Raw genomic sequence first — 23,878 nt, forward strand, 5'->3', positions numbered from 1 at the left:
GCCTCATCTAATTCAAGTTATTAATACATTTAGTGCATTCGCAGGCTATAAAATTAATTTTTCAAAATCGGAAGCCATGCCAATGGGTGGTCTGGCTATGATACCCCACTTAATGGACGGATCCCCTTTTCCCTTCCGTTGGTCCCTGGAGGGCTTCTTATATTTAGGTATTTTTATCACGCCAGTATTTGATCAGCTGTATAGGGCTAATTTTGTACAATTAATGGAAAGGATAAGGCAGGACCTCCAGCGATGGAGAGACCTTCCGATTTCCTGGCTAGGGAGAATAGCATTAATTAAAATGAATGTTCTGCCCCGTCTCTTATATCCTATGAGAATGCTCCCGCTGATACTGCCAAGGCTAGCCCTACGTAAATTATATGGCTGGTTGGGCTCCTTTATTTGGAACCATAGACGGCCCCTTATTAAGCTGAAGAAGCTACAGCTTCCACAGGCAAGGGGAGGACTGGACTTCCCAGACTTTAGGAAATATCAGTTAAGCTCCCTACTAAGTTACATAGCTGATTGGGTTTCATCTGATCCACAATCAATTTGGCTGGATATCGAAGCCTCCCAAGTAAAATACCCACTTATTAACCTTTTATTTTCAGATAAGAGGAAAATCATTACAGACCGCTGTAAAAATCCCATAATATTAAACACAATTAAGGCCTGGAATATAATGCGGCAAAATGAGGGTAACTCACATAAAACATCCCCCCATGCACCAATAGTAGGCGCATGGGGATTCCAACCGGGGATTACAGATGCCACCTTTAAACTCTGGAGATCCAGGGGCATCTCATGCTTAGGGGACCTATTTAAAGATGGGATCCTGATGTCCTTTGAGCAGCTGCGTCTGAAATTCGGAATACCTAATGGGGATCTCTTTCGATACTTCCAAGTTCGAGATTATATACAGAGGAAGACTACATTAATAGATAGTCTTTATAAATCAGACAGAGAACGTAATGTCTTACGACCAGCGGGGGCATCCTCCGTTAGTACTATATACCATTTGCTACATGATGGAGTCTCAGGAGACATGGATGACCTGCTTAAAACATGGGAGCAGGACTTGGGGCTAGAAATCTCTGAGGATATGTGGAATGACATTTGGGAAAATGCTTGAAGAATTGCTATCTGTAACAGAACTCAGGCTATCCAACTAAAGATACTTCATAGGGCCCATATAGCTCCGGCTCGACTGGCAAAATTTAAGGCAGGAGCATCTCCAATGTGTCCCAAATGCAAAATAGAGGTGGGTACTCTTGCACATTGTCTGTGGACTTGTCAGAAAATCCGCAGATACTGGACTAAAGTGGCAAATACCCTGACAGAAATTTTAGGAATGGAAATTAGGGTGGACCCTGTATCTCTCCTTTTGGGCTTTTCGAACCTCTCATCTCTGGATATGCATGGGAAGAGACTATTTTCTATTCTCTCTTTCTGTGCAAGGAAAAATATTTTGGTGAACTGGGTGGCTGAGGGCCCCCCTGGACTTTCAAATTGGCACAGATTAATTAAGGAATATATCCCCCTTGACTTCCTCACAAATATGGTGCACCGAAAGACTGAATTATTTTATAAAATATGGCAGCCCTTTTTGAATTATATAAATGCAGATATTTCGGCTATCCTAACAAGGGCTTTTATTTAGTGAAGATTTCAGACCAGGCTGCTCCGGGGCCCCTTGGGAGAGGAATCCTGCGCGAATACGGGTTTATTATATTTGATGTTTATACATTCCGAGCATGTAAGAGACTTAGGTATACACTCTGGTTAGTTATAGGTTAGATTAGTAGAAAATTGAGTTTTTTTTTTCTTTTTTCGTTTCTTTTTTTTTCTTTTTTGTTTTCTTCCTCTTTTCTTTGTTAAATTATGACTATTGTATATATGATTTAATTGTACATCAATGTTTGTATTTGAGAGTTTTGTTTATTTTTGTAAATTTGCAAAAATGTTAAATTTCAATAAAAATATCTACAAAAAAAAAATATGCCCTCTAGTTTTGAACTCCCCTATCCTCGGGAAAAGACCTTTGCTATTCACTTTATATATGCCCCTTATGATTTTATAAACCTCCACAAAGTGCCCCTCAATCTCCTATGCTCCAGTGAAAAAGGTCCTTCCTCTCCTTATATCTCAAGCCCTCTAGTCCCAGCAATAGCCTCATAAATCTTTTCTGGACTGTCTCCAATTTAACAATATCTTTCCTATAGCAGGGCGACCAGAACTGTACATAAGAGCATAAGAACCAGGAGCGTCTGGCCTTTCAAGCCTGCTCCACCACTCAATAAGATCACGGCTGATCTTTTCATGGACTCAGCTCCACTTACCCACCCTCTCGCCATAACCCTTAATTTCTTTACTGTTCAAAAAATTATCTATCTTAGCTTTAAAAACATTTACTGAGGAAACCTCAACCACTTCCCTGGGCAGGGAATTCCATAGATACACAACCCTCTGGGTGAACAAGTTCCTTCTCAATTCAGTCCTAAATCTGCTCCCCCTAATTTTGAGCCTATACCCTCTTGTCCTAGTTTTACCCTTCAGTGGAAATATCCTGTCTACTTCTATCTTATCTATTCCCTTCATAATTTTACATGTTTGTATAAGCTCCCCCCTCATTCTTCTAAATTCCAATGAATATAATCCACTCTACTCTGTCTCTCCTCATAAGCCAACCCCTTCAACTCCAGAATCAACCTAGTGAACCTCCTCTGCACCCCCTCCAGTGCCAGTACATCCTTTCTCAAGTAAAGAGACCAAAACTGCATGCAGTACTCCAGACGTGACCTCACCAGCACCTTATACAGCTGCAACATAACCTCCCTGTTTGCATAAAGACACCCAGGACCCTCTGCGCAGCAGCAATTTTTACCATTCAAGTAATAGTCCTTTTTACTGTTACTCCTACCAAAATGGATGACTTCACATTTATTAACATTGTACTCCATCTGCCAGACCTTTGCCCATCCAATTAAACTATCTGTGTCCTTTTACAAAGTTTCACAGTCCTCTGCACACTTTGCTCTACCACCCATCTTAGTGTCATCCGTAAACTTTGACACACTACACTTGGTCCCCAATTCCAAATCATCGATGTAAATTGTGAGTAATCCCTGAGGCACACCACTAGTTACTGAAAGCACTCATTTATTCTCACTCCTTGTTTCCTATTGGTTAACAATCCTCTATCCATGCTAATCCATTGCCTGTTACACCTTGCATCCTTACCTTTTGTGCGGCACCTTGTCAAATGGCTTTTGGAAATCTAGGTACACCACATCCACTGGGTCCCCACTGTCCACCATGTTTGTAATCTCTTTGCAGAATTATTTAAGTATGATCTGCTATTTATGAACTCATGTTGCGTCTGCTCAACTGGACAATTTCTATCTAGATGCCTTGCTATTTCTTCTTTGATATTAGACCTAAGCATTTCCCCACTACAAAAGTTAACCTAATTGGTCCATAATTACCCCATATTTTGTCTATCTCCCTTTTTAAACAGTGGCATAACTTTTGCTGTTTCCAAGCTGCTGGGACTACCCCAGAGTCCAGAGTATTTTGGAAAATTACAAGTGCATTTGTTATTTCTCCTACCACCTCTTTTAACACTCTGGGATTCATTCCATCCGGGCTAGGAGACTTGCCTATCCTTAGCTCCATTAGCTTGCCCAACACTAGCTCTTTCAGAATAATGATTATTACCGGGTCCTCGCTTTATTCCTGATGAAGGGCTTTTGCCCGAAATGTCAATTTCGCTGCTTGTTGGATGCTGCCTGAACTGCTGTGCTCTTCAAGCACCACTGATCCAGAATCTGGTTTCCAGCATCTGCAGTCATTGTTTTTACCTCACCTACCTTGGTCTCTTTGTCACTTACTGCCACGTTATTAGTGTCCTCCACTGTGAAGACAGATACAATATACCTGTTCAGTGCCTCAGCCATTTCCTCATATCCCATAACTGAATGCCCCTTCTCATCCTCTAAAGGTCCAATGTTTACTTTAGCCACGCTGTTTCATATATTTATCGAAACTTTTGCTATCTGTCTTTATATTCTGAGCTAGTTTATTCTCATGGTCTATTTTACTTTTCTTTATAGTTCTTTTCATGGCTTTCTGTTGACCTTTAAAGCTTTCTCAATCTTCTAATTTCCTGCTGCTCATACTACTTTGTGTGCCTTCTCTTTCAATTTGATAGCCTCCTTTAGTTCTTTAGACACCCATGGCAGATTACCCCTTTTCCTATAGTCCTTCCTTTTCACTGGTACTTACTTTCGCTGAGCACTTTGAACAATTGTTTTGGAAGTTCTCCACTGTTCGTTAACTGTTCCATCATAATGTCTTTGCTTCCAGTCTACTTTAGCCAACTCCTCCCTCATCCTATTGCTCATCTCCTTTGTTTAAGCACAGGACCCTGGTATTGGGTTTTATCTTTGCACTTTCCATCTGTAATCTAAATTCAACTGCACCATCGCTCCTTCCAAGAGTATCTCTAAGAATGACATAATTAATTATTCCTGTCTCATTACACAGGATCAGATCTAGGATAGCTTGCTCCCTCATCGGTTCCATTACACACTGTTCAAGAAAACTATCATAGATATATTCAATGAACTTCTCCTCAAGACTACCCTGACTGACCTTTCTACCAATCGACATATAGATTCAAATCCCCATGATAATTGCCATTCCATTTTTACAAGCATTTGTTATTCCTTTGTTTATTGCCTGCCCAATGTATTATTATTTGGTGGCCTATAGACTATGCCTATCTGTGACGTTTTCTCCATTCCACCCAAATGGATTCAATCTTATTCTCCATTGAAACTATATCACCTCTCACCACCACCCTGATGTCATCCTTGAATGTCAGAGCTACACCACCTCCCTTACCTTCCTGTCTGTCCTTCCAAATAGTCTGATATCCCTGGATGTTTAACTCCCAGTCGTGACCATCCTGCAACCTTGTCTCCAGAATGGCTACTAAATTATATTCATTCGCAATGATTACCTCATCCACCTTGTATAGTAGATGCTTCGAGCATTCAGGTAAAGTGTACTAATGCTAGTTTTTGTACCTTCTTTATGAATTCCAACATCTCCATTAATAGTATCTCCTGAATTACCTTTCCTTTTTACTTCTTTCAGTCTGCCATATATTTAAACCCTCCTGCACACATACTAACTGCTGATTTCCTTTTCACTTACCATCATTCTTCCTGTCGTTTACCCTACCCCTCCAATTCATGAGTTAAAGACCTTGTGTTCAGTTGGAGACCGTCCCATCAAAACTGATGCCTATACCCCATGAAATGGAAAACCTCTTTCCCACACCATTGCCTTAGCCACGTGTTTACTTCCCTAATTTTCTTATCCCTAAACCAATTTGAACATGGATTGGGTAGTAATCCGGATATTATATTCCTTAATTTCATTCATAGTGGTCGATAATCCCCAAACAGATCCTCCTTCCTAGACTTGCCCACGCTGTTTGTCCCAATGTGGATCACATGAACTGAGTCCTACCCCAATGTTCTTTCAAGCCAGTTAGAGATGTCCTGCACCCTGGCACCAGGCAAGCAACATGGCATGCGGGACTCACAATCCTGCTTACAAAAGATACTGTCTGTTCCCCTTATTATAGAATCCCCTGTAACCACCACTATTTGCTCCCCCCTCTTCAATGGCCTCCTGCAACATGGTGCTGTGGTCAGCTGGCTCATCCTCTCCGCAGCCCTTTTCCTCATCCACACACAGAGCAAGTACCTCATACCTGTTGGACAAGGTCAAGAGCAGACGCTCCTCCGTTTCTAAACTCAGGATCTCCCTACCTATCTCATTTGCAGTGATACCCTGCTGTTGAAATACTTAATCTACCAGGTGTGACCATCTCCTGAAACAAAGCATCCAGGTAACTCTCCCCCTCCTGGATGTGCCGCAGTGTTTGAAGCTCAGATTCCAGATCATCAACTTTGAGCTGGAGTTCCTCCAGCAACCAACACTTGCAGTGGATGTGGCCGCTGCAGTTCATAATAAGTTTAGCAACTCCCACATCACACCACCTGCCCAGCCATCTCTACTTAGTTACCTTATTAATTTATATAAACTTATGAGTTAATTAGTTTCTTAGTACTTTGCTGCTACGTTCTTCAAACTTAGTGCAGATTTCCTACCAGCCAATCATTCCCAGCTTCCCTGTGACATCTTCACAGAATGTTTTGCAGCTACAACATGGCCAAGGTTTATCCTGTACTGTACACAGTACTCCAAAGCTAGCTTCACCAACACCCTGTACAACCACGATAGGACATCCCAAATCCTATACTCAATGGTCTGAGCAATGAAGGCAAGTGTGCCAAAAGCCTTCTTAATCCCCCTGTACACATGTGACACAGCTTTCATGGAACATTTTTTAAAAAGTTATTAATCGCTAAATCAGTCTGTCTTTGTGTGAATAAGGCTGAAAGCAAATGTTATTAAGTTTAAACATCGACACCAATTAGACTAACTTGTTGTATAATTTTGCTCTGCTAAAGTTCCTGTATTGTCAGTAAATTGCAAAATCTTTTGTTGAAATCGATTATTCACAGAATCTGGGATTGATTATTCAAAAAAGTCAGGGTTTGTTTTGATGGCCTTTGAAGGTTTCATTTTTACTGTGTTGCAAATACAGAGGTGGAAAGGCTGTTTTGGTTTGGCTGGCTGTGTCCCTGTTGTAACACTTGAGTAAAGGACTCCAGCCGTATTACCTTCAGTCAGGCCTCATTGACATTGGAATTCATCATCACTGAACATGATTAGTGACTCTGATCCTCGAGTGTCAAGACCTGGACTGCTATGAACTTATCACCAATTGCACATACAACTCCCAAATCTTGAGGAATTAAAGTTTAACCTGCAAGAAATGCAAGAGAAAAATCATAAGGAGTTAAAAGCCAGTCTTGCACAATTACTTTAATATATTTGCTACAACTTGTAAAATTATTAGCCCTGTGGGAAAATATGCTTTTTGACTGAATTATCCAATCAGGAGTGTTTTGTTTTTAAATCAATTCATGGGATATGGGTACTGAAGCGATGATAACAAGGTCAGCCAGGTGGACCTCAAAGAATATGAGTTCCCTGATTGGGGCTCTTAATCTGGTCCAGTCAGGGAGCCCAGGCTGACAGATATAAACAGGAGTGCAAAGAAAAAAAAAACAGGAGTGTCAGAGGTTCTGTTCACTCTAAGAAAATAAAGAAACAGTAAAGGAGACCTGGAGGGCAGCTTTTTCACGTAGAGGGTGGTGTGTGTATGGAATTAGCTGCAAGAGGTGGTGGTGGAGGCTGGTACAATTGCAACATTTAAAAGGCATCTGGATGGGTATATGAATAGGGAGGGTCTGGAGGGAAATGGGCCTCCTTCCGACGCCAGGTGTTCATTTGCCTGGCCCGGAAGGTGGTCACCAAGGGCTCGTTTACCCTTCTCCACGAAGGCATGGCCTACCGTGTCTTCTGGATGGCGGACAGCGTGTGATGCCACCTGTGCCACGAGGTGGGACACATCAGAAAAAACGCCCCACCCGGTGGGTGGGGGGGGGTACGGAGCTGGAAATGTGGGGGAGGGGGGAGAAAGGGGAGGGGGGGAGAAGGGGGAAGGGAGGTGAAGGGGAGAGAAGGGGGAAATGGGGGTGAAGAGTGGGAGAGAGGGGGGGAGGTGGGAGTGAGAGGAGAGGGGAGGAAAGGGGGGAGAGAAGGGGAGTGAAGTGGGGGAAAGGGGAGGAGGGAGGGGAGAGAGCGTGGAAGAGGGGGGAAGGGGAGGAAGGGAGAGGGGAATGGGGAGAAAGCGGAGCAGGAGGGGAGGGGAGGGGGAGAAGGGGGAGGGGAGAAGGGGGAGGGGGAAAGGGAAGAGGAGGAGAAGGGGAAGGGAGGGGAAAGGGGAAGGAAGGGAAAGAGGAAGGAGGAGAAGGTGTGAAGGGGAAGAGGAGGAGGCAGGGGAGTGGAGAAATTGGAAGAAGGGGAAGGGGAAGGGGTAGGGGAAGGCAGGAATGGGAAGGGGAAGGGGAGAGGGGGGAGAAGAGGGGGGAAGGGAGTAGGGAAGAGGAGGAATGGGGGAAGGGGGAGGAAGTGGGGAAGGGGAGAAAGGGAAGAAGGGAAACGGAGGGAAGGGGAAGAAGGGGGAAGGGAGAAGGGGACAAAAAGGGGAATGGGAAGGGGGGGAAGGAGAAGGGGAATGGGAAGAGTAAGGGAGGGGGAAGGGAGGTGGGAGGAAGGGGGTGGGGGGATGAAAGGGGGGAGGGGGAGAAGTGGGAGAAGGGGGAGAATGGTGGAAGGAGAGGAGGACGGGGAGGGGAGGAAGGGGAGTGGGAGGGGGAGGAAGAGGGGAAGGGGAAGAGGAGGGAAGGTGGGGCGCAAGGGGGAAGGGGAGGCAGAAGGGAAAGGTGGGAAGGGGGAGGGGGCAGGGGAGTGGGGGAAGGGGAGAAAGGGGGAGGGGAATGGGAGAGGAAGGGGAGGGGGAGGAAGAGGGGAGGGGGTGAAGGGGGAAGGGGAGAAAGGGGAGGGGGAAGGTGGAAGGGGGGAAGGGAAGAGGGGGAAGGGGAAGAGGAGGGAAGGGGGGAAGGGGAATGGTAAGGGGGGGGAAGGGAGAAGGGGAGGCAGAAGGGGAAGGTGGGAAGGGGGAGGGGGGCAGGGGAGTGGTTGAAGGGGAAGAGAGCAGGGGAAAGGGGGAAAGAGGAAGGGGGAAGGGAGGAATGGAAAGGGGAAGGGGGGTGGGCGGATGGGGGAAGGAGAAGGGGAAGAAGAGGAGAAGGGGAAGAGGAGGGGAAGGGGAGGTGGGAGGAAGGGGGTGGGGGGGATGAAAGGGGAAGTGGAGAGAAGGGGGGAGAAGGGAGAGTAGGGTGGAAAGGGGAGAAGGGGTGAAGGGCGGAAGGGGAGGGGGAAGAGGGGGAGGAGAGGGGTAGGGGGACAGGGAAGAAGGGGAAGGGGAAGAAGAGTGGAAGGGGAAGAGAGGGGAAGGGGCAAGGGAGGGGAAAGGAGGAGGGGGCATGGGAGTGGGGGAAGGGGAAGAAAGGGAAGGGAGAAGGGGAAGGGGGGAATTGGAAGGGGAGGAAGGAGGGAAGGGGCAGGGGAAGCGGGATGGGAAGGGGGGAACGGGAAGGGGAAGGGGAGGGAGGAGAAGGGGAATCCTGGCAGCGCTGTCCCTTGCCAGGGGATGAGCCTACAGTGTCTCCTGCATGTCCTGCACCGCGGCCTGACCTGCCCGAACCCCCAGGGGCTGCAGCTGGACCTTCTGCTGCCGTAATTCCACCAGCCCTGGGGAAAACAACACGGGCCGCGGTGCAGACGACAACAGTGAACTGTCCGCTGGGTTGTCAAGCAGTGGAGGGGAGGAAGGTGTTATCCTCGCTCCTCCCTCCCAGACCGTTTTTCTGGGGGCCTTGGCCCTGGGGAGCCGGGCGCCCCGGTATCGGGAGAGGAGCGAGGCCCCGAGCCTCTTCCACCCAACGACCTGAACTCGGGGCGTTCCGGGAAGGGGTGCACAGAGGAAGGTACCGCCGGTGACCCTGGGGGTGGGGTCGCTGGAGATTTGAGGCCAGTTGGTGGTGCCGGACCAGCCCCCATTCTCTCGGTGGGGGAGGGGTTGGTGACCGAGGGCGACCTCCTGGAGGAGGATTTGGGATCAGTGGTAGACACTGGGGATGACGCGGAGTCTGTCTCCAGCGACATTTTTAAGTCCCAGGTGCCCCCCCCCCACCGATCTCCCCCTCAACCCCCTCAAGGAACTCTGGGAGTTTGTCGAGGAAACTCGGAGTCGCCGGGATAGAGCCCAATTGGTACTCGACCGCTGGGGCTCATTTGAAAGAGTCTACTGGTCGGCCCAAGCTGCGCGCCAGGCGCCTGGGCTCGATGCTAATGAGCGAAAGCGAGTCAGGAACTTCCTGGGGGCACTCCTGGTGAGGGCGAGGGACTTCAGTGCCCCTCCCTCGTCCTCCCAGTAAATGTATATAGTTTGTAACTGTACTGGTGGTGGTTGCACAATGCTTCCAACATAAAGACAACTATAGCCAGCCTCAACATCAACGGCAGCAGGGAGTCACAGCGCAGATTCCAGACCCTCTCGGTCCTTCGGGACGGGAGGTATGCAGTGTGCTTCCTGCAAGAAATCCACACTACCCCAGGAGACGAAGCCACCTGGCTCCTGGAGTGGCGAGGGGGTGTCTACATGAGTCACCTCACCCGCAGATCTGACAGGGTGGCTATCTTGTTGGCCCCGCATTTTCAGCCGGAGATCTTGGGGGTCAGGGAGCCCGTGCCAGGCTGTTTGTTTCACCTGATGGTTCGGCTGGGGGGCGCGGTGCTTCACTTGGTGAACGTCTACGCTCCCCTGGCCGGGCCGAGCCAAGCGAGCTTCTATGGAGAAGTGTCTGCTCATCTCTCCTCCATCGACGAGAACCAGTGCATCGTCCTCGGAGGGGATTTTAACTGCGTCCTCGAGGACAGGGACCACGGCGGTGCCCGCACCAGTTGGGCATTGGGGAGGAGGTTGGGGGACTTGGTCAAGTTGTTCGAATCTCCATCCCGACTCCATTGCCTTCACCTTCATGAGGCCTGGGGTCGGAGCATCCAGAATCGACCGCCTGTATGCCTCCTGTTTTCTGACGGCCTCCACGCGGCAGGTGTCGTGCACGGACCATCACCTGGTGTGGGCGGAACTCCTTCCGTTCGGCGCCAGGTTGGGCTCCGCGTACTGGCACTTTAACAACCTGCTGCTGGAGGACGAGCGGTTCCGGGACTCATTTCGTCGTTTCTGGGCCGGCTGGAGAAGGAAGCGGGGAAGCTTCCCCTCCCTGAGGCTATGGTGGGACGTGGGCAAGGCCCACGTCCGCGTCTTCTGTCAGGAGTACGCGAGGGGGTCGACAAAGAGGCGGAAATCCAGGATCGGGGAGTTGGAGAGGGAGATGCTCGACCTGGAGTCACGCCTCGGTCAGCCCGACACGGACCCGGCCCTGCGCGGGGTGTACGAAGAGAAGAAGGCCGCGCTCCGGGACCTGCAGCTCGTCGGGGCTCGGGGCGTGTATGTGAGGTCGCGGCTCCAGCTCCTCCAGGACCTGGACCGCGGCTCCCCCTTCTTCTACTCGCTGGAAAAAAGGCGTGGCACCCGTCAGCAGCTCCTTGTGCTGCTGGCCGACGACGGGTCCCTCGTCTCGGATCCGGAGGGTATCAGGGCCCACGTTCAATCCTATTACATGGCCCTGTTCTCTCCAGATCCGAGTTCTGTGGGAGGACCTGCCGCAGCTCAGCCCAGAGGACGCCGGAAGGCTCAACGCTCCCGTCAGCTTAGGGGAGCTGACCGGCGCCCTCGACCGGCTTTCGAGGGGCAAATCCCCGGGGCTGGACAGGCTGACTGGAGTTCTTCAGGGCGTTCTGGGACATCCTGGGGAGTGACTACGCACAGGTCTGTGTCTAAATGCCGGAGAGCTTCCCCTTTCTTGGCACAGGGCAGTCATCGTCCTGCCTCCAAAGAAGGGGGACCTTCGTTCTTTGAAGAACTGGCGTCCGGTCTCCCTCCTCAGCACGGACTACAGAATCTTCGCCAGGGTGTTGTCTCCTCGCCTGGCTTCCGTGCTGGCCCACACGATTCACCCGGATCAGTCCTACATGGTCCCGGGCCGGAGGATACATGACAACGTCCACCTGGTCCAGGACCTGATCCGTTTCTGTCGACAAGCTGGTCTGCCAAGCGCCTTCCTGTCTCTCGACCAGGAGAAGGCGTTCGACAGGGTCGATCATGAGTACCTGCTCGGGACTCTGCGGGCATTCGGGTTCAGGACGCAGTTCATCGCCCAGATCCCACTTTTGTACGCCACTGCAGAGTGTCTGGTTAAAGTTAACGGGTCCCTGACGGCGCCCCTTCACTTCGGGAAAGGAGTGCGTCAAGGCTGCCCCCTGTCTGGCCAGCTGTATTCCCTGTGCGTGGAGCCTTTCCTGCGCCTCTTGCGGAGGAGGTTGTCGAGGCTGGTTCTGCGCGGCGCGAGCACTGGGGTGTTCCTCACTTTCACCGCCTGGCTGACCTGGGGAGGATGCGCGAGTGCCAGGCCGTGTACTCAGCTGCGTCTTCCGCCAGGATCAACTGGGCCAAATGTTCCGGACTACTGGTGGGTCCGTGGCGGGTGGACTCCCTGCCGGAGGGGTTTCGGGGGTTCAGCTGGAGTACCACCCATCTCCTCTACCTGGGGGTCTACCTCAGCCCGACCGAGGAATCCTGGCCGGCCAACTGGCAGGAGCTGGAGGCCAAAGTCTCGGCTCGCCTAGGCCGCTGGACAGGACTGCTCCGAGTGCTATCTTACAGGAGCCGAGTGCTGGTCATAAACCAGCTGGTGGCCGTCATGCTGTGGTACCGGCTGGTCACTTTGGTCCCTCCTCCTGGCTTTGTCGCTGACATCCAGAGAACGTTGGTCGACTTCTTCTGGGACAAAAAGATGCACTGGGTCGCTGCACAGGTTCTGAGTCTCCTCTATTGAGGAGGGCGGTCAGTCGCTGGTGTGTGTCCGCACCCAGGTCGCGACCTTCCGCCTTCAGACCTTGCAGCGATACCTTTACGTCGAGCCTCCTCCTAGGTGGTGCGCCCTGGCGATGTATTTTTTCCGCCAGGTGCATAACCTCAACTACGACACGCAGCTCCTGTTCGTCGACCGTGACGGTTTGGAGGTCGCCCTCAAGGTGCTGCCTGTCTTTTACCGGGACCTGATTACTGTCTGGAACATGGTTGAATCGCGCCGCGCCCACCCTCCGGCAGGAGTAGCGGCTGTCGTCAGGGAGCCGTTGCTCAGGAATCCGCACCTCCGTGCTCGCGGGTTCGAGTGGCTGTCGGAGGGGAGGGCTGTGGCGGCGAGGGTGATAGGGTCGGGGACGTGCTGGGTGCCGGGGGCCTGGGCTGGATGCTGCCACAAGACATAGCGAGCAGGGCAGCGCTACCGCTGGTACGTGGCCACTGCCATCCAACGCCTTAAAACGCCAGTGCTCAGACCCGACGTAGTGCACCAGTTGGAGGATGCTCAGGTGTGCGGTGGGATCCCGTCCGCACTCACCCCAGCCCGGACGGAATTTCACATTGGCCCCAGGGTCCCATACTTCCCGCGGGAGCCTGTGCCCCACAACCTGAGCCGCCTCCGGAATTTTAATTTTGTGCCTTTTTAAGGACGTATAAAGGCGGGCCCTGTATCAACTGCTGCTGCACACCGTCCACCTCTTCTCCCTCATCCACCATCCTTGTCCATTTGCCACTGGGCCGTGGGGATCCCCAGTGGAGGGCTCTCTATGCGGGAGTCCTCCCCTTTCTCTGGGGATCTGGGTGGAGGGTGCTGCACACAGCGGTCCCCTGCAACCGCAGATTGCGGTGGCTCATGGACTCCCAGCCCAACTGCTTGTTCTGTGGCGCTGCAGAGTCCATGGACCACGTGTATATTGGGTGTGGGCGTTTGCACTCCCTTTCTGATTTTCTGAAAAACCTTCTCCTCTGCTTTTGGTTGCACTTCAGTCCCACGCTCCTGATCTTCAGGCACCCGGTATGATGGGGGAGGGCAGGTCTGAAGACCTCCTCATGGGTCTGCTCCTGGGCCTGGCCAAACTGGCCATAAACAGGCCCAGGCAGCGGGCCGTGGAGGGGGTCGTGAGGGCCGACTGCCTGCCCCTCGTCCACGGTTATGTTAGAGCCCGGGTGTCCTTGAAGAAGGAGCACGCGGTGTCCAACACCCTGGAGTTGTTCAGGGAGAGGTGGGCACCGCAGGGAGTGGAGTGCATCATTTCCTCCTCCAACTCTATTTTGATTTAATCCCTGCCCTCCCCTTCACTGTTTGATCACACAGCATTGCCCTTTGATCTGAAGGGCACTGCTTGTCACAGGCCACTCGGGTGTTTCCTTTCTTCCTGGTGGTGGAAACTGAATAAAATTCGTGCATCTTGTGTCTTTCACTGTGTCTTACACAAAATAAACAGGAGTGTCAGAGGTTCTGTTCACTCTAAGAAAATAAAGAAACAGTAAAGGAGATCTGGAGGGCAGCTTTTTCACGCAGAGGGTGGTGTGTGTATGGAATTAGCTGCAAGAGGATGTGGTGGAGGCTGGTACAATTGCAACATTTAAAAGGCATCTGGATGGGTATATGAATAGGAAGGGTTTGGAGGGATATGGGCCGGGTGCTGGCAGGTGGGACTAGATTGGGTTGGGATATCTGGTCGGCATGGACAGGTTGAACTGAAGCTGTACATCTCTATGACTCTAAAAAATAATAAAATAAACAGGATGACCCCCCCCCCCCAATACTGCCTTGATTTAATCCTTACTCTCCCCTTCACCTCTCCTTTCACATATGCATTGCCCCTGCTTGTCACTGGTTCCTTGGCCACTGGGGTGTTTTTCCTGGTGGTGGTGGAATAGCAATAGAGTTATTTGTATAACTTGTGTTTTCATCGACACACACGCAACACAGGTGCTGGGAAAAAATAAGCACGACAGCTGTAAAAAAACACCAAAAAAACCCAGGAATGTCAGACATTCTCTTCACTCTGAGAGCTGCCTCTGAGGGAGCTGGATCAGTGTCAAGGACTCTCCATGTGTCTATAAAGGGTGACTTGGTGATAGGATACTGGCCTCGGTGGAGTTATTTCAGGTGTCACTGAAGCATTCATGGCCTGTCCATAATTACCCTTGAGAAGGTGATGGTGAGATGCCTTCTTGACCTGCTGCAGTCCATGTGTTGTAAGTTGACCCACAATGCCCTTAGGAAGGGAATTCTCAGATTTTGACTCAGCAACAGTGAAGGAATGGCGATATATTTCCAAGTCAGGGTGGTGTGTGGCTTCAGGGGAACTTGCAGGTGGTGGTGTTCCCATATATCTGCTGCCCTTGTTCTTCCAGAAGGAAGTGTTTGTGGATTTAGAAGGTGCTGTCTAAGGATCATTGGTGAATTTCTGCAATGCATCTAATAAATAGTGCAGATTGCTGCTACTGAGCGTCACTGGTGGAGGGAATGAATGTAGTATCAATCAAGTGTGCTGGTTTGTCCTGGATGATGTCAAGGTCTTGAGTATTTATGGAGCTGCAGTAATCTAAACAAGTGGGGAGTATTCTGTCGTACTCCTGACTTGTGCCTTACAGGTGATGGACAGGCTTTGGGGAGTTAGGAGGGGAGTTAATCACTGCAGTATTCCTAGCCTCTGACTTGCTCTTGAAGCCCACATAATTTATTTGGCTCTTTCAATTTCTGGTTAATGGTAACTCCCCAGGATGTTGGTAGTAGTAGATTAAGTAATAAGATTAATTCTTGTTGAAGACAGTCATTGCCTGTCATTTGTTGAGGTACAAGTGTTACTTGACATTTGTCAGCCCAAGTCTGGATATTGTCCAGATCTTGCTGCATTGGGAAATGGACTGCTTCAATATTGCAAAAGGTGCTGATCATTGTGCAATCATGGACGAACATCCCCATTTCGGACCTTTTGATGAAGGGAAGGTCATTCATGAAACGATTGAAGATGGTTGGGCCTAGGACACCAACCTAAGGAACTCCTGCAGAGATGTCTTAGAGCTGAGATGCCTGACCTCCAACAACCATGACCATCTTTCTTGTGCCAGGAATGACTCCAACCAGCAGAGAGATCTCTCCATCTCAATCCTGCTGACTCCAGTTTTGCCAGAGCCCCTTGATATCAAAGGTAGTCACTCTCACCTCACCTCTGGAATTCAGCTTTTGTCCATGTTTTGAACCAAAACCGTAATGAGGTCAGGAGCTGAGTGGCCCTGGGGGAACCCAAACTGGACATCACTGAGCAGGTTAGTGCTGTTGGTGACACCTTCCATCACTTTATTGATGGTCGAGAGGAGACTGATGGGGCGATAATTAGCCGGGTTGGATTTGTCCTGCTTTATGTGTACAGGAAATATATGGGTAATTTTCCACATTGTTGGGTAAATGTGGGTGTTAAAACTTTACTGGAACAGTGGTGCGAGTTCTGGAGTACAAGTGAGCAGTACGAATGCTGGAATGTTGTCAGGGTCCACAGCTTTTACAATATCCAGTGCCTCCAACCATTTCTTGATATCATGTGGAATGAATCAAATTTGGCTAAAGACTGGTATCTGTGATAGTGGGAACCACTTGAGGACACCGAGATGTATCATCCATTCAGCACTTTTGGTTAAAGATTATTGTGAATGCTTCAGCCTTTGTTTTTTGCACAGATATATTGGGCTCTTGCATCATTGAGGATGGGAATATTTGTGGAGCCTCCACCTCCAGTGAGTTGCTTAATGATTCATTAGCATTCACAACTAGATTAAGCAAGACTGCAGAACCTAGATCTGATGTGTTGGCTGTCAGATCGCTTAGCTCCGTCTATCGCTTGCCGCTTATGCTGTTTGGTGGCTTCACCAGGTTGACATCTTATTCCTGGGTCTGCATGGTGCTGCTCCTGACCTCCTCATCTGCATATTCCATTGAATCAGAGTTGATCCACTGGCTTGATGGTAATGATTGAATGGGGATAATGCCAGGTCATGAGGTTTCAGATTATGTGGAGTACAATTCTGCTGTTGATGGCCCACAAAGCCACATGGATGCCCAGTCTTGATTTGCTAGATCTTTCTGAAGTAGTGCTGCTGCTGAACATCTCTTTATGCTGGACATTGAAATCCACTATCGAGTTCGTTCTGGCCCCTTGCCACACACAATGATTCCTTCACATGTTTTTCAACACAGAGTAGTACATGTCAACCAGATGGAGGTTTCCTCGCCAATGTATAACCTGATTCCGTCAGACTGCATGGTTGCGAATGCCTCGGGCAAACTCCCTCCTGTTTATCACAGTGCTGCTGAGTGTGTCCTGCCGGTGGGACAGGACATATCCAATGGTGGTGGTGTCAGGGACATTGTGACAAATGATTCTGCGAGTATGACCATATCAGGCTGTTGCTTGCCTAGTCTGGGTAACAGCTCTCCCAATTTTGTCACAATCCTGAAATGTTAGCAAGGAGGACTTTGCAGGGTTAACAGAGCTGTTTTTGCCACAATCACTTCTGTTCTTTAGTCCACTTGCATTCATTTTTCAATATTTTCTAGCTGTTGGTACAACTGAGTGGCTTGCCAGGCTAGTTCAGAGGGCAGTTAAAAGGCAGCTATACTGCAGTGGATCTGAAGTCACATGTAGGCCTGACCAAGTAAGGATGATAGATTTCCTTCCTTGAAGGACATTAGTGAGGATAGGTCTTTAAATCAATTGACATCATTAGATGTTTGATTCCAGATTTTAATAGAATTTGAATTCAATGTCTCTGTATAGGATATCAATTCACTGGATAAACAGCACATCAAAGGCCATTTGGCTTAACAGTTTACAGTAGGGTTATGCCACCCTTGGGATCCTCCATCTTTCCTCATCGAAACCTAAAAGTATAATCCTCTATTCAGTCTCCATCACACGTTTTTCTAACCTTCTCTCAAGTGCAGCTGTACGATTTACTTTAAGCAGTCCATGCTAACAAGTGGGGCAGCTCAGTGGTTAGCACACTGCCTCACAACATCAGGGACCCAGGTTCATTGCCAGCCTCAGGTGATGATATGGAGTTAGCACATTCTACGTTTGTGTGGGCTTCCTCCCTCAGCCCAAAGATTGTCTATGCTAAATTGTCTGTATTGGCCAAGGATCTGTAGACTAGGTGGACTAGCCATAGGAAACGCAGGGATAGGGCAGGGAAGAGCCTGAGTGGAATGATATCTGGAGAGCTGGTGTAGATGTGGTGGGTCGAATGGCTTGTTTCCACACTATAGGGATTCGACGATTCTTACCTATCTTTGGATAAAGAAGTTTCTTCTGAATATCTGATTTGAATATTTTGTTACACTCATGGCCTCTGATATTCTCTTCCCAACAAGAGAGAATGTTCAAAAGTCTTTAAAATTTTGAAAAATTTTAAAGACTTCGCTTAGGTCAACCCTCAGCTTTTCCCTTCTTCCAAAAGCAACTCAGCCTGTCAAAACGTCCCTTATGTCTACATCCATACATTCTTGGTATTTTTCAGAACAAACCTACTCATACCAGAATGAAGGTGGAAGAGGCTGAAATAACAAGAAATGTAATTGGGATTTGAATGGCTCAGACATTAGAAGGGGGCAAGGCTTTGAATACATTATTAGTGTGGTTTAATAAAGACTGGGCACAGCTTTGATGGGGATGAAATACAGGCAGCAGACTTTTGGCTGATGTGAAGTAAATGTGCCATGGAGATAGGAGACTAGTCAAGAGATTCACAGAGTAAATCATGTCTAAAGAAACCCAAACCATGGATCGGGCTCAAGGGAGGGACGAAGCATTCCCCCCCCCCCATAAATCAGTCAATTTATTTTGCATTATTCAAGTACTCAGCTTTGGTGCAGTAGCTTATCAGACTTTTCAGTGTCAGCACATATATCTGACAACTTGCTGCACGCAGTGTCCCTGGGACAGATACAACAGCCCAATATGCCGTTATGAAATGCAATAATAATTGCGGCTGCTCATTCGCAATTACTATAATGACTTCAGACAACCACTGCTAGAGTTGACAGCATTGAGTTGGCACCACTGTTTTGGACAATATTACCAGGAAGCACTGCTTTAGTTAATTCTTGTATCTAAAGGTTGCTTGCTGCTAATGACCAGGATCTCAAAACAAAAAATAAAGACTTTAGAAATAGAAGGAGCATACAAAAAGACATCTAGCAATTCTGACATCCTCTGAGGCATTACGACAGGACATATAGCAGAGAAGACAATATTTTTGCAGGAAGGAAATAAACTAGTGCAATGGTACAGGTCCTATGGCTGATATGAAGTAGAACATGTTTTGAAGGTGTAACTATTATAACAAGGAACCATTTAAGAAATACATCTGGATTTTCAGAAGGGTTTCAGGTTCCTAAATTAGGACTGTAAGAATTGAAGGCAATGTGTGATAGCCATAGGCAAAAATAAGTCCAGAATAAATGAATGATTTTAGGATCGCACACTGTAACTAAGTTACAGTCCAAGTACAGAACTCAAGACCAAGCTACTTAAAAATCTGAATTACATGAGGGAACCAACTATAATAAAGTTGGCTAACCATACAAAGCTAGGTGAGAAAATGAACTGATGACAAAGAGGCTGCAAAATGTGGATTGGTTATGTCACTGGGCGCAGCACTGGCAAAGAGTATACTGGGCAAGTGTTGTATTATTCACTTTAGCAGATAGAATGTAAAAACAATGGTTCCGAGAACAGAAGCTCAGTAAATGTTCATATGCAAGGTGAATCATGGAAGCAGCTATTATGCAGATGCAACAAGAAATTAGGAAGGCAAATAGTATTTACCCCAACTCTCTTACAGTAGCAGTTAACAGTAAAGAAGTATTTGATTACACAGCACTTTAAAGAGATCACACCTGGAATGCTGTACACTGTTTTGGTGACCATACCCAAGGAAGGGTATTGGTTTTACAAGGGGGTACAAGTGTTTCACTACATTAACTCCTGTGATAAGGAGAAATATAGTAGTATCAATCCATATTCTCTAGAATTTAGAATCTCATTGAAATATGAAATTCTTAGAGGGTTTGACAAGATAGATCATCTTTCCTCTGGCTGGAGGGCCACGCTCTCAGGATAAGAGACCAACCGTTCAGAACAAAGTTGAAGAGAAATTTACTCACTTGGGATTGTGAATCTTTGGAATTCTCAACTGCAGAGGGTTGCAGGTGCTCAGGTGGCGTATATTCAAAACTGAAATCAGTCAACCTTCAGGCATCAACAAATCTCAGGTCTGTGGATCAGGCAGGAATGTGGAGTTAAAGGAGCAGTTGTGTTATGTAGATTGAATGGCAGAGCCACATTGTCTTCCCCTGCAGCTTTTTTTTTAAAAAGAGGGGTGTAAGACAAAGTGGAGAACTGATAGCTATGTGGCTTTTGATATCATGTACTTGTGTCACGACCAGATCAAAGGCAGCCTTATTCCTAGAGCACGTGGATACTGCTCTTACAATTATTTATAGCACAGGAAGATTTTCCATCCTTTTGCAGTTGTACTTCAAGCAACTTAGGTAAGGGTAAATCAGAAGTGGAAATTTGCAAAGTATTCCCACCACTGTGCACACTTCTCACTAGCGAATTGGGTGACAGTCAAATGCACATTGGATTCAGATAGCGAGACGTTAGCCACTGCTTTGATCAAATGCTGGAGCTTGTGGAGTGTTTGAAAGTCAAAGGGGGCTGTGCTAACATGCTGAGTATAATCAGCACCCTGCTCCCTTGGCAACATTGAGAATTTCACCCCCTCACTAAGCCTCCCAACAGACTAACGGTGTCTCCTTTCTCTGTGACAAATTACCATCCTCACACTTGCTAAATTTGGTGGCTGCAAGAAGTTTCCAGCTTCAGTCTTCCGTCTTACATGCAGTATCCCTGAGGGATGGAAATATCATTGGGGTTAGGGGTTATCTCCCAGTAAGGCAAAAATCTCAGTGTACTGACAATGTAGCCCATTTGGAAAAATGAAGTCAAATTGTAAAAGTAGCACTGAAAGAGACAAAATACACCCTTTAGGAGCTGAAGTGATACAAAAGGAAATAAATATTTAAACTGTGAAGTTCAAATTCATAGCTTTGACCTTTATTGCTATAAAGTAAAAATGATATTAAAAATACACCTTGAAGGAGAGAGAGAGAGAGAGAGAGAGCGCGAGAGAGATATTGGAAAAGAAACAACATTTGCTGTTGAGGACTGTGTTTGGGATGGAAAAAGTGTTAATCGGAAAAAAATTGCAAGGGGGCAGTAATGAAACTGGACATCGAGGAAATTATTGGTTTTTCTGAAATATAGTTAGTCAGCCCTAACAGTACTCAACCCAAAGACTCTCCGTGTGCATGGGCAATGTCTCAGAGACCTGCCTCAGTACAGTACAATTAACCACATTTTCAGGGAGCAAGCCAAGTGCAGTGTTGTATCTTGAGCACTGATCACAGCTCCAAGAATCTAAATGCAAACCTTGGGAAAACTGCACGGATTACAGGCAAAGAATTGAGGAACCGGCTGACACTGATCATCTCACAAAATCATTAACAACAAAATTGTCATGGGCCTCAGACAAAGAAAAACTGACTTTAGCCCAAACTTACTTTTAAGTTAGTTACCAGGCCAAAAAACTTCCCCAAATTCAATAACTGTGACCAAATCAGTAAGCTAGGGAGATTCAAAAACCAGCAAACAAGACAGGTAACATGGCACAAGCTTTGGAAAATACAAACAGACAGATACACATTGAAAAACTATACAATTCACAGAGCATCAGATTTTTCAGACAGATTTGCATGATTGGTATAAAAGCTTGTACTGTTTATTAATGATCTCCAAGTGTGTATGTACAAGAAACTGCAACACAAACTACAAACATTTCACACAAAATCACCTCACAATAGTAGTCCAGGCTTTACCTACTGAACCTTCTGAGTTACAAACACTACTGGTCAAACACCAAACAAATCGAGTCTGTGCTAAGAGGCAAGCAGTGTGGGGGGAAGGAAGAAATGCTGCCAAGTCTAATGAGAAATGTGAGCTTTCATTTTTGTTTTAAAAAAACTCAGTTATTCCACTTTTTTTTTTAAAAGTTCTGTTCGAAAAACCATCACATGATAAGATTCTGTACTTCACCAGCATAGGAATCTGGTGTGGGGAGAAACTGAGAACTCAGCTGAAACATTGCAGCACTCAGTTCCAATCAGCCTGGTGAGATAGCAAGAGATGCGGAGAACTGACTTCCTCTGCAGACCAAAAGTGTAAAGCTATTCTTTGTAACAGATTTACAATTCTGTTGTACATCCTGTCAAGAGTCACATCAAACTCTCAATACAGTGAGGACCCACCAGCAGATGGGTTTGATTCGCAAACACCTTTTTCTCCCCTAAATTAAAGCAATGGAAATTATAGGGATTTTTTTTCTCATTGAGAAAACAGTAGTTTGAGTCACTCCCAGTCGTCATAGAAGACCACTGAACTTTCAGGACTAAGAGTCCCATTCAACAAGCATAAAGGACAGCCATGAAAGCACCCTAAGATACAAACCTCTTCTACCTGTAGAAGAGGAACACAAACTCTGACTGGGGGACTTCTTCCTCTGTCACCTACATTGCACTTGCATGCTCACTCACTAAAGGCAGGTGTTGGAACGAATCATTCTTCACATCTGCTCCACAACCAGACCTCTTAACTCCAGCAACTGACCAAGGTCACCAATCAAGATGAGTTAATTAGCATCCTCGCTCGCTCTGTAAACCAACAGAAGTAATGAACTGTTGCTAATTCGGAGGAATGGGTAATCCATTAGTACAAAATTCACACCCCAGAGATACAAAGTTAACAGGAAAAAACTGGAGGTTAATGTGAATTTATTGTTTCAAAATAGTTAGCAAAGGCTAAAAAGCAGCACGGGAGGAAGAAGCCCTGGTATTTTAGCTCAGAGGATATTTCCTTGGTATCAAAGGTTTCAAATTGGGTCAAAATCAAAACCTTTTTGTAGGTATTCATGATTTTAAATGGGGAATGGGGGCTTACAAATCAACCCTATCACTGTCTGACCAACAATGGAAGCGCTTTCGGGAAGGTGAGTGCTTCTTCTGCTGTGACCCCTGGACACACTGCAGCATTGTTCATGTTCTGTAGAACCTATGCATCACCTGCAAATCTCGGCTTTATTTAGATACCAAACTAAACATCTATACAGTGGCTTTAAAACAGATACTGTCCAACTTGATGTTTTAGGACTTTTCTTTCCTCTTCAATTTAGACACTTTTTTGACTGTGCCATTTTTGTTGAGGAGCTTCAAAACTCTATCCTTATGATCCAGAACCTTCATCATGGTATCTTTGGCCTCAGTGATCTGGTCAATAACCAGTTTGCAGCGTTGCATGTTTCCCTGTGAATACAATAGTACAAAAGTAGTTTGATAGATATTAAGGAATAAATACCCACATCAAGAACAGCAGAGCAACTTCATAAATAAAACCCATTACGTACAAAATTTAACAGCACAAGTAAATATCAGATGCAACACTGGTGAAAATTATCGAATACCTTGTGCTAATGGTGTGTGTTTGGAAAGAAGGGTGAAAACAGATAAATACATTCCACTGACCTTTGTTTAAGAAAGAGATTAAGATCTGCTATATTTCATGTTGTCCAGTTTGAGGCCTCTCTATTCAGTCCGGATGCAAGGCCATGACATTTATCATTTACCTTGAACCCATTGGAAATAATACATACTTTCTCCATCAACCAAGCTAATTTCTTACCCTGGGCCATTCTATACAGCCAGCTACATGGCACAGCCTATCCATTTCATTCTTTATTCAGAGGACTTACTGATTTAGCTACCCAACATTTATTTCCCATTCTGAACAACCCCTTTAAAAGGTGCTGCCTCAAGTGGTGGCTTAATTCATCCAAGTGATTCACTAGGTCATAGAGTCATACAGCATGGAAACAGACCCTTCAGTCCAACTGGTCCAGTGACCATATTCCCAAACTAAACAAGTCCCACCTGCCTACGCTTGGCTCTTAACCCTCCAAACATTTCCTATTCACGTACTTATCCAAATGCCTTTTAAACATTGTGACTGTACCTGCATCCACCATTTCTCTGGCAGTTCATTCCACACACAAATGACCGTACTAAAAAAAAAAGTTGGCCCCTCATGTCCTTTTTTAAAACATTTTCCTCACAATAAAAAAAATGCCCCCTAATTTTGAACTTGCCCATCCTAGGAAAAAGACCCTTGCCATTCATATATCTGTGACCCTCATGACTTTATAAACCTCTACCGCATC

General features: G+C 47.1%; 1 protein-coding gene across 3 annotated transcripts in view; it reads right to left on the reverse strand.

Moving 5' to 3' along the window:
• Positions 1 to 21,360: 21,360 nt before the first annotated feature.
• LOC132821964 (histone deacetylase complex subunit SAP130-like) overlaps positions 21,361 to 23,878 on the reverse strand; it is a 55,741-nt gene continuing 53,223 nt past the window's right edge. For all 3 annotated transcript variants that reach the window (XM_060834992.1, XM_060834990.1, XM_060834991.1), the window contains exon 21: positions 21,361 to 22,967. In XM_060834992.1, coding sequence (XP_060690975.1) covers positions 22,809 to 22,967 — 159 coding nt within the window. In that variant the 3' untranslated portion in view covers positions 21,361 to 22,808. The remainder of the gene's footprint in view (positions 22,968 to 23,878) is intronic.

This window comes from Hemiscyllium ocellatum, chromosome 13 (genome assembly GCF_020745735.1).
Source record: "Hemiscyllium ocellatum isolate sHemOce1 chromosome 13, sHemOce1.pat.X.cur, whole genome shotgun sequence".
Lineage (NCBI taxonomy): Eukaryota > Metazoa > Chordata > Chondrichthyes > Orectolobiformes > Hemiscylliidae > Hemiscyllium > Hemiscyllium ocellatum.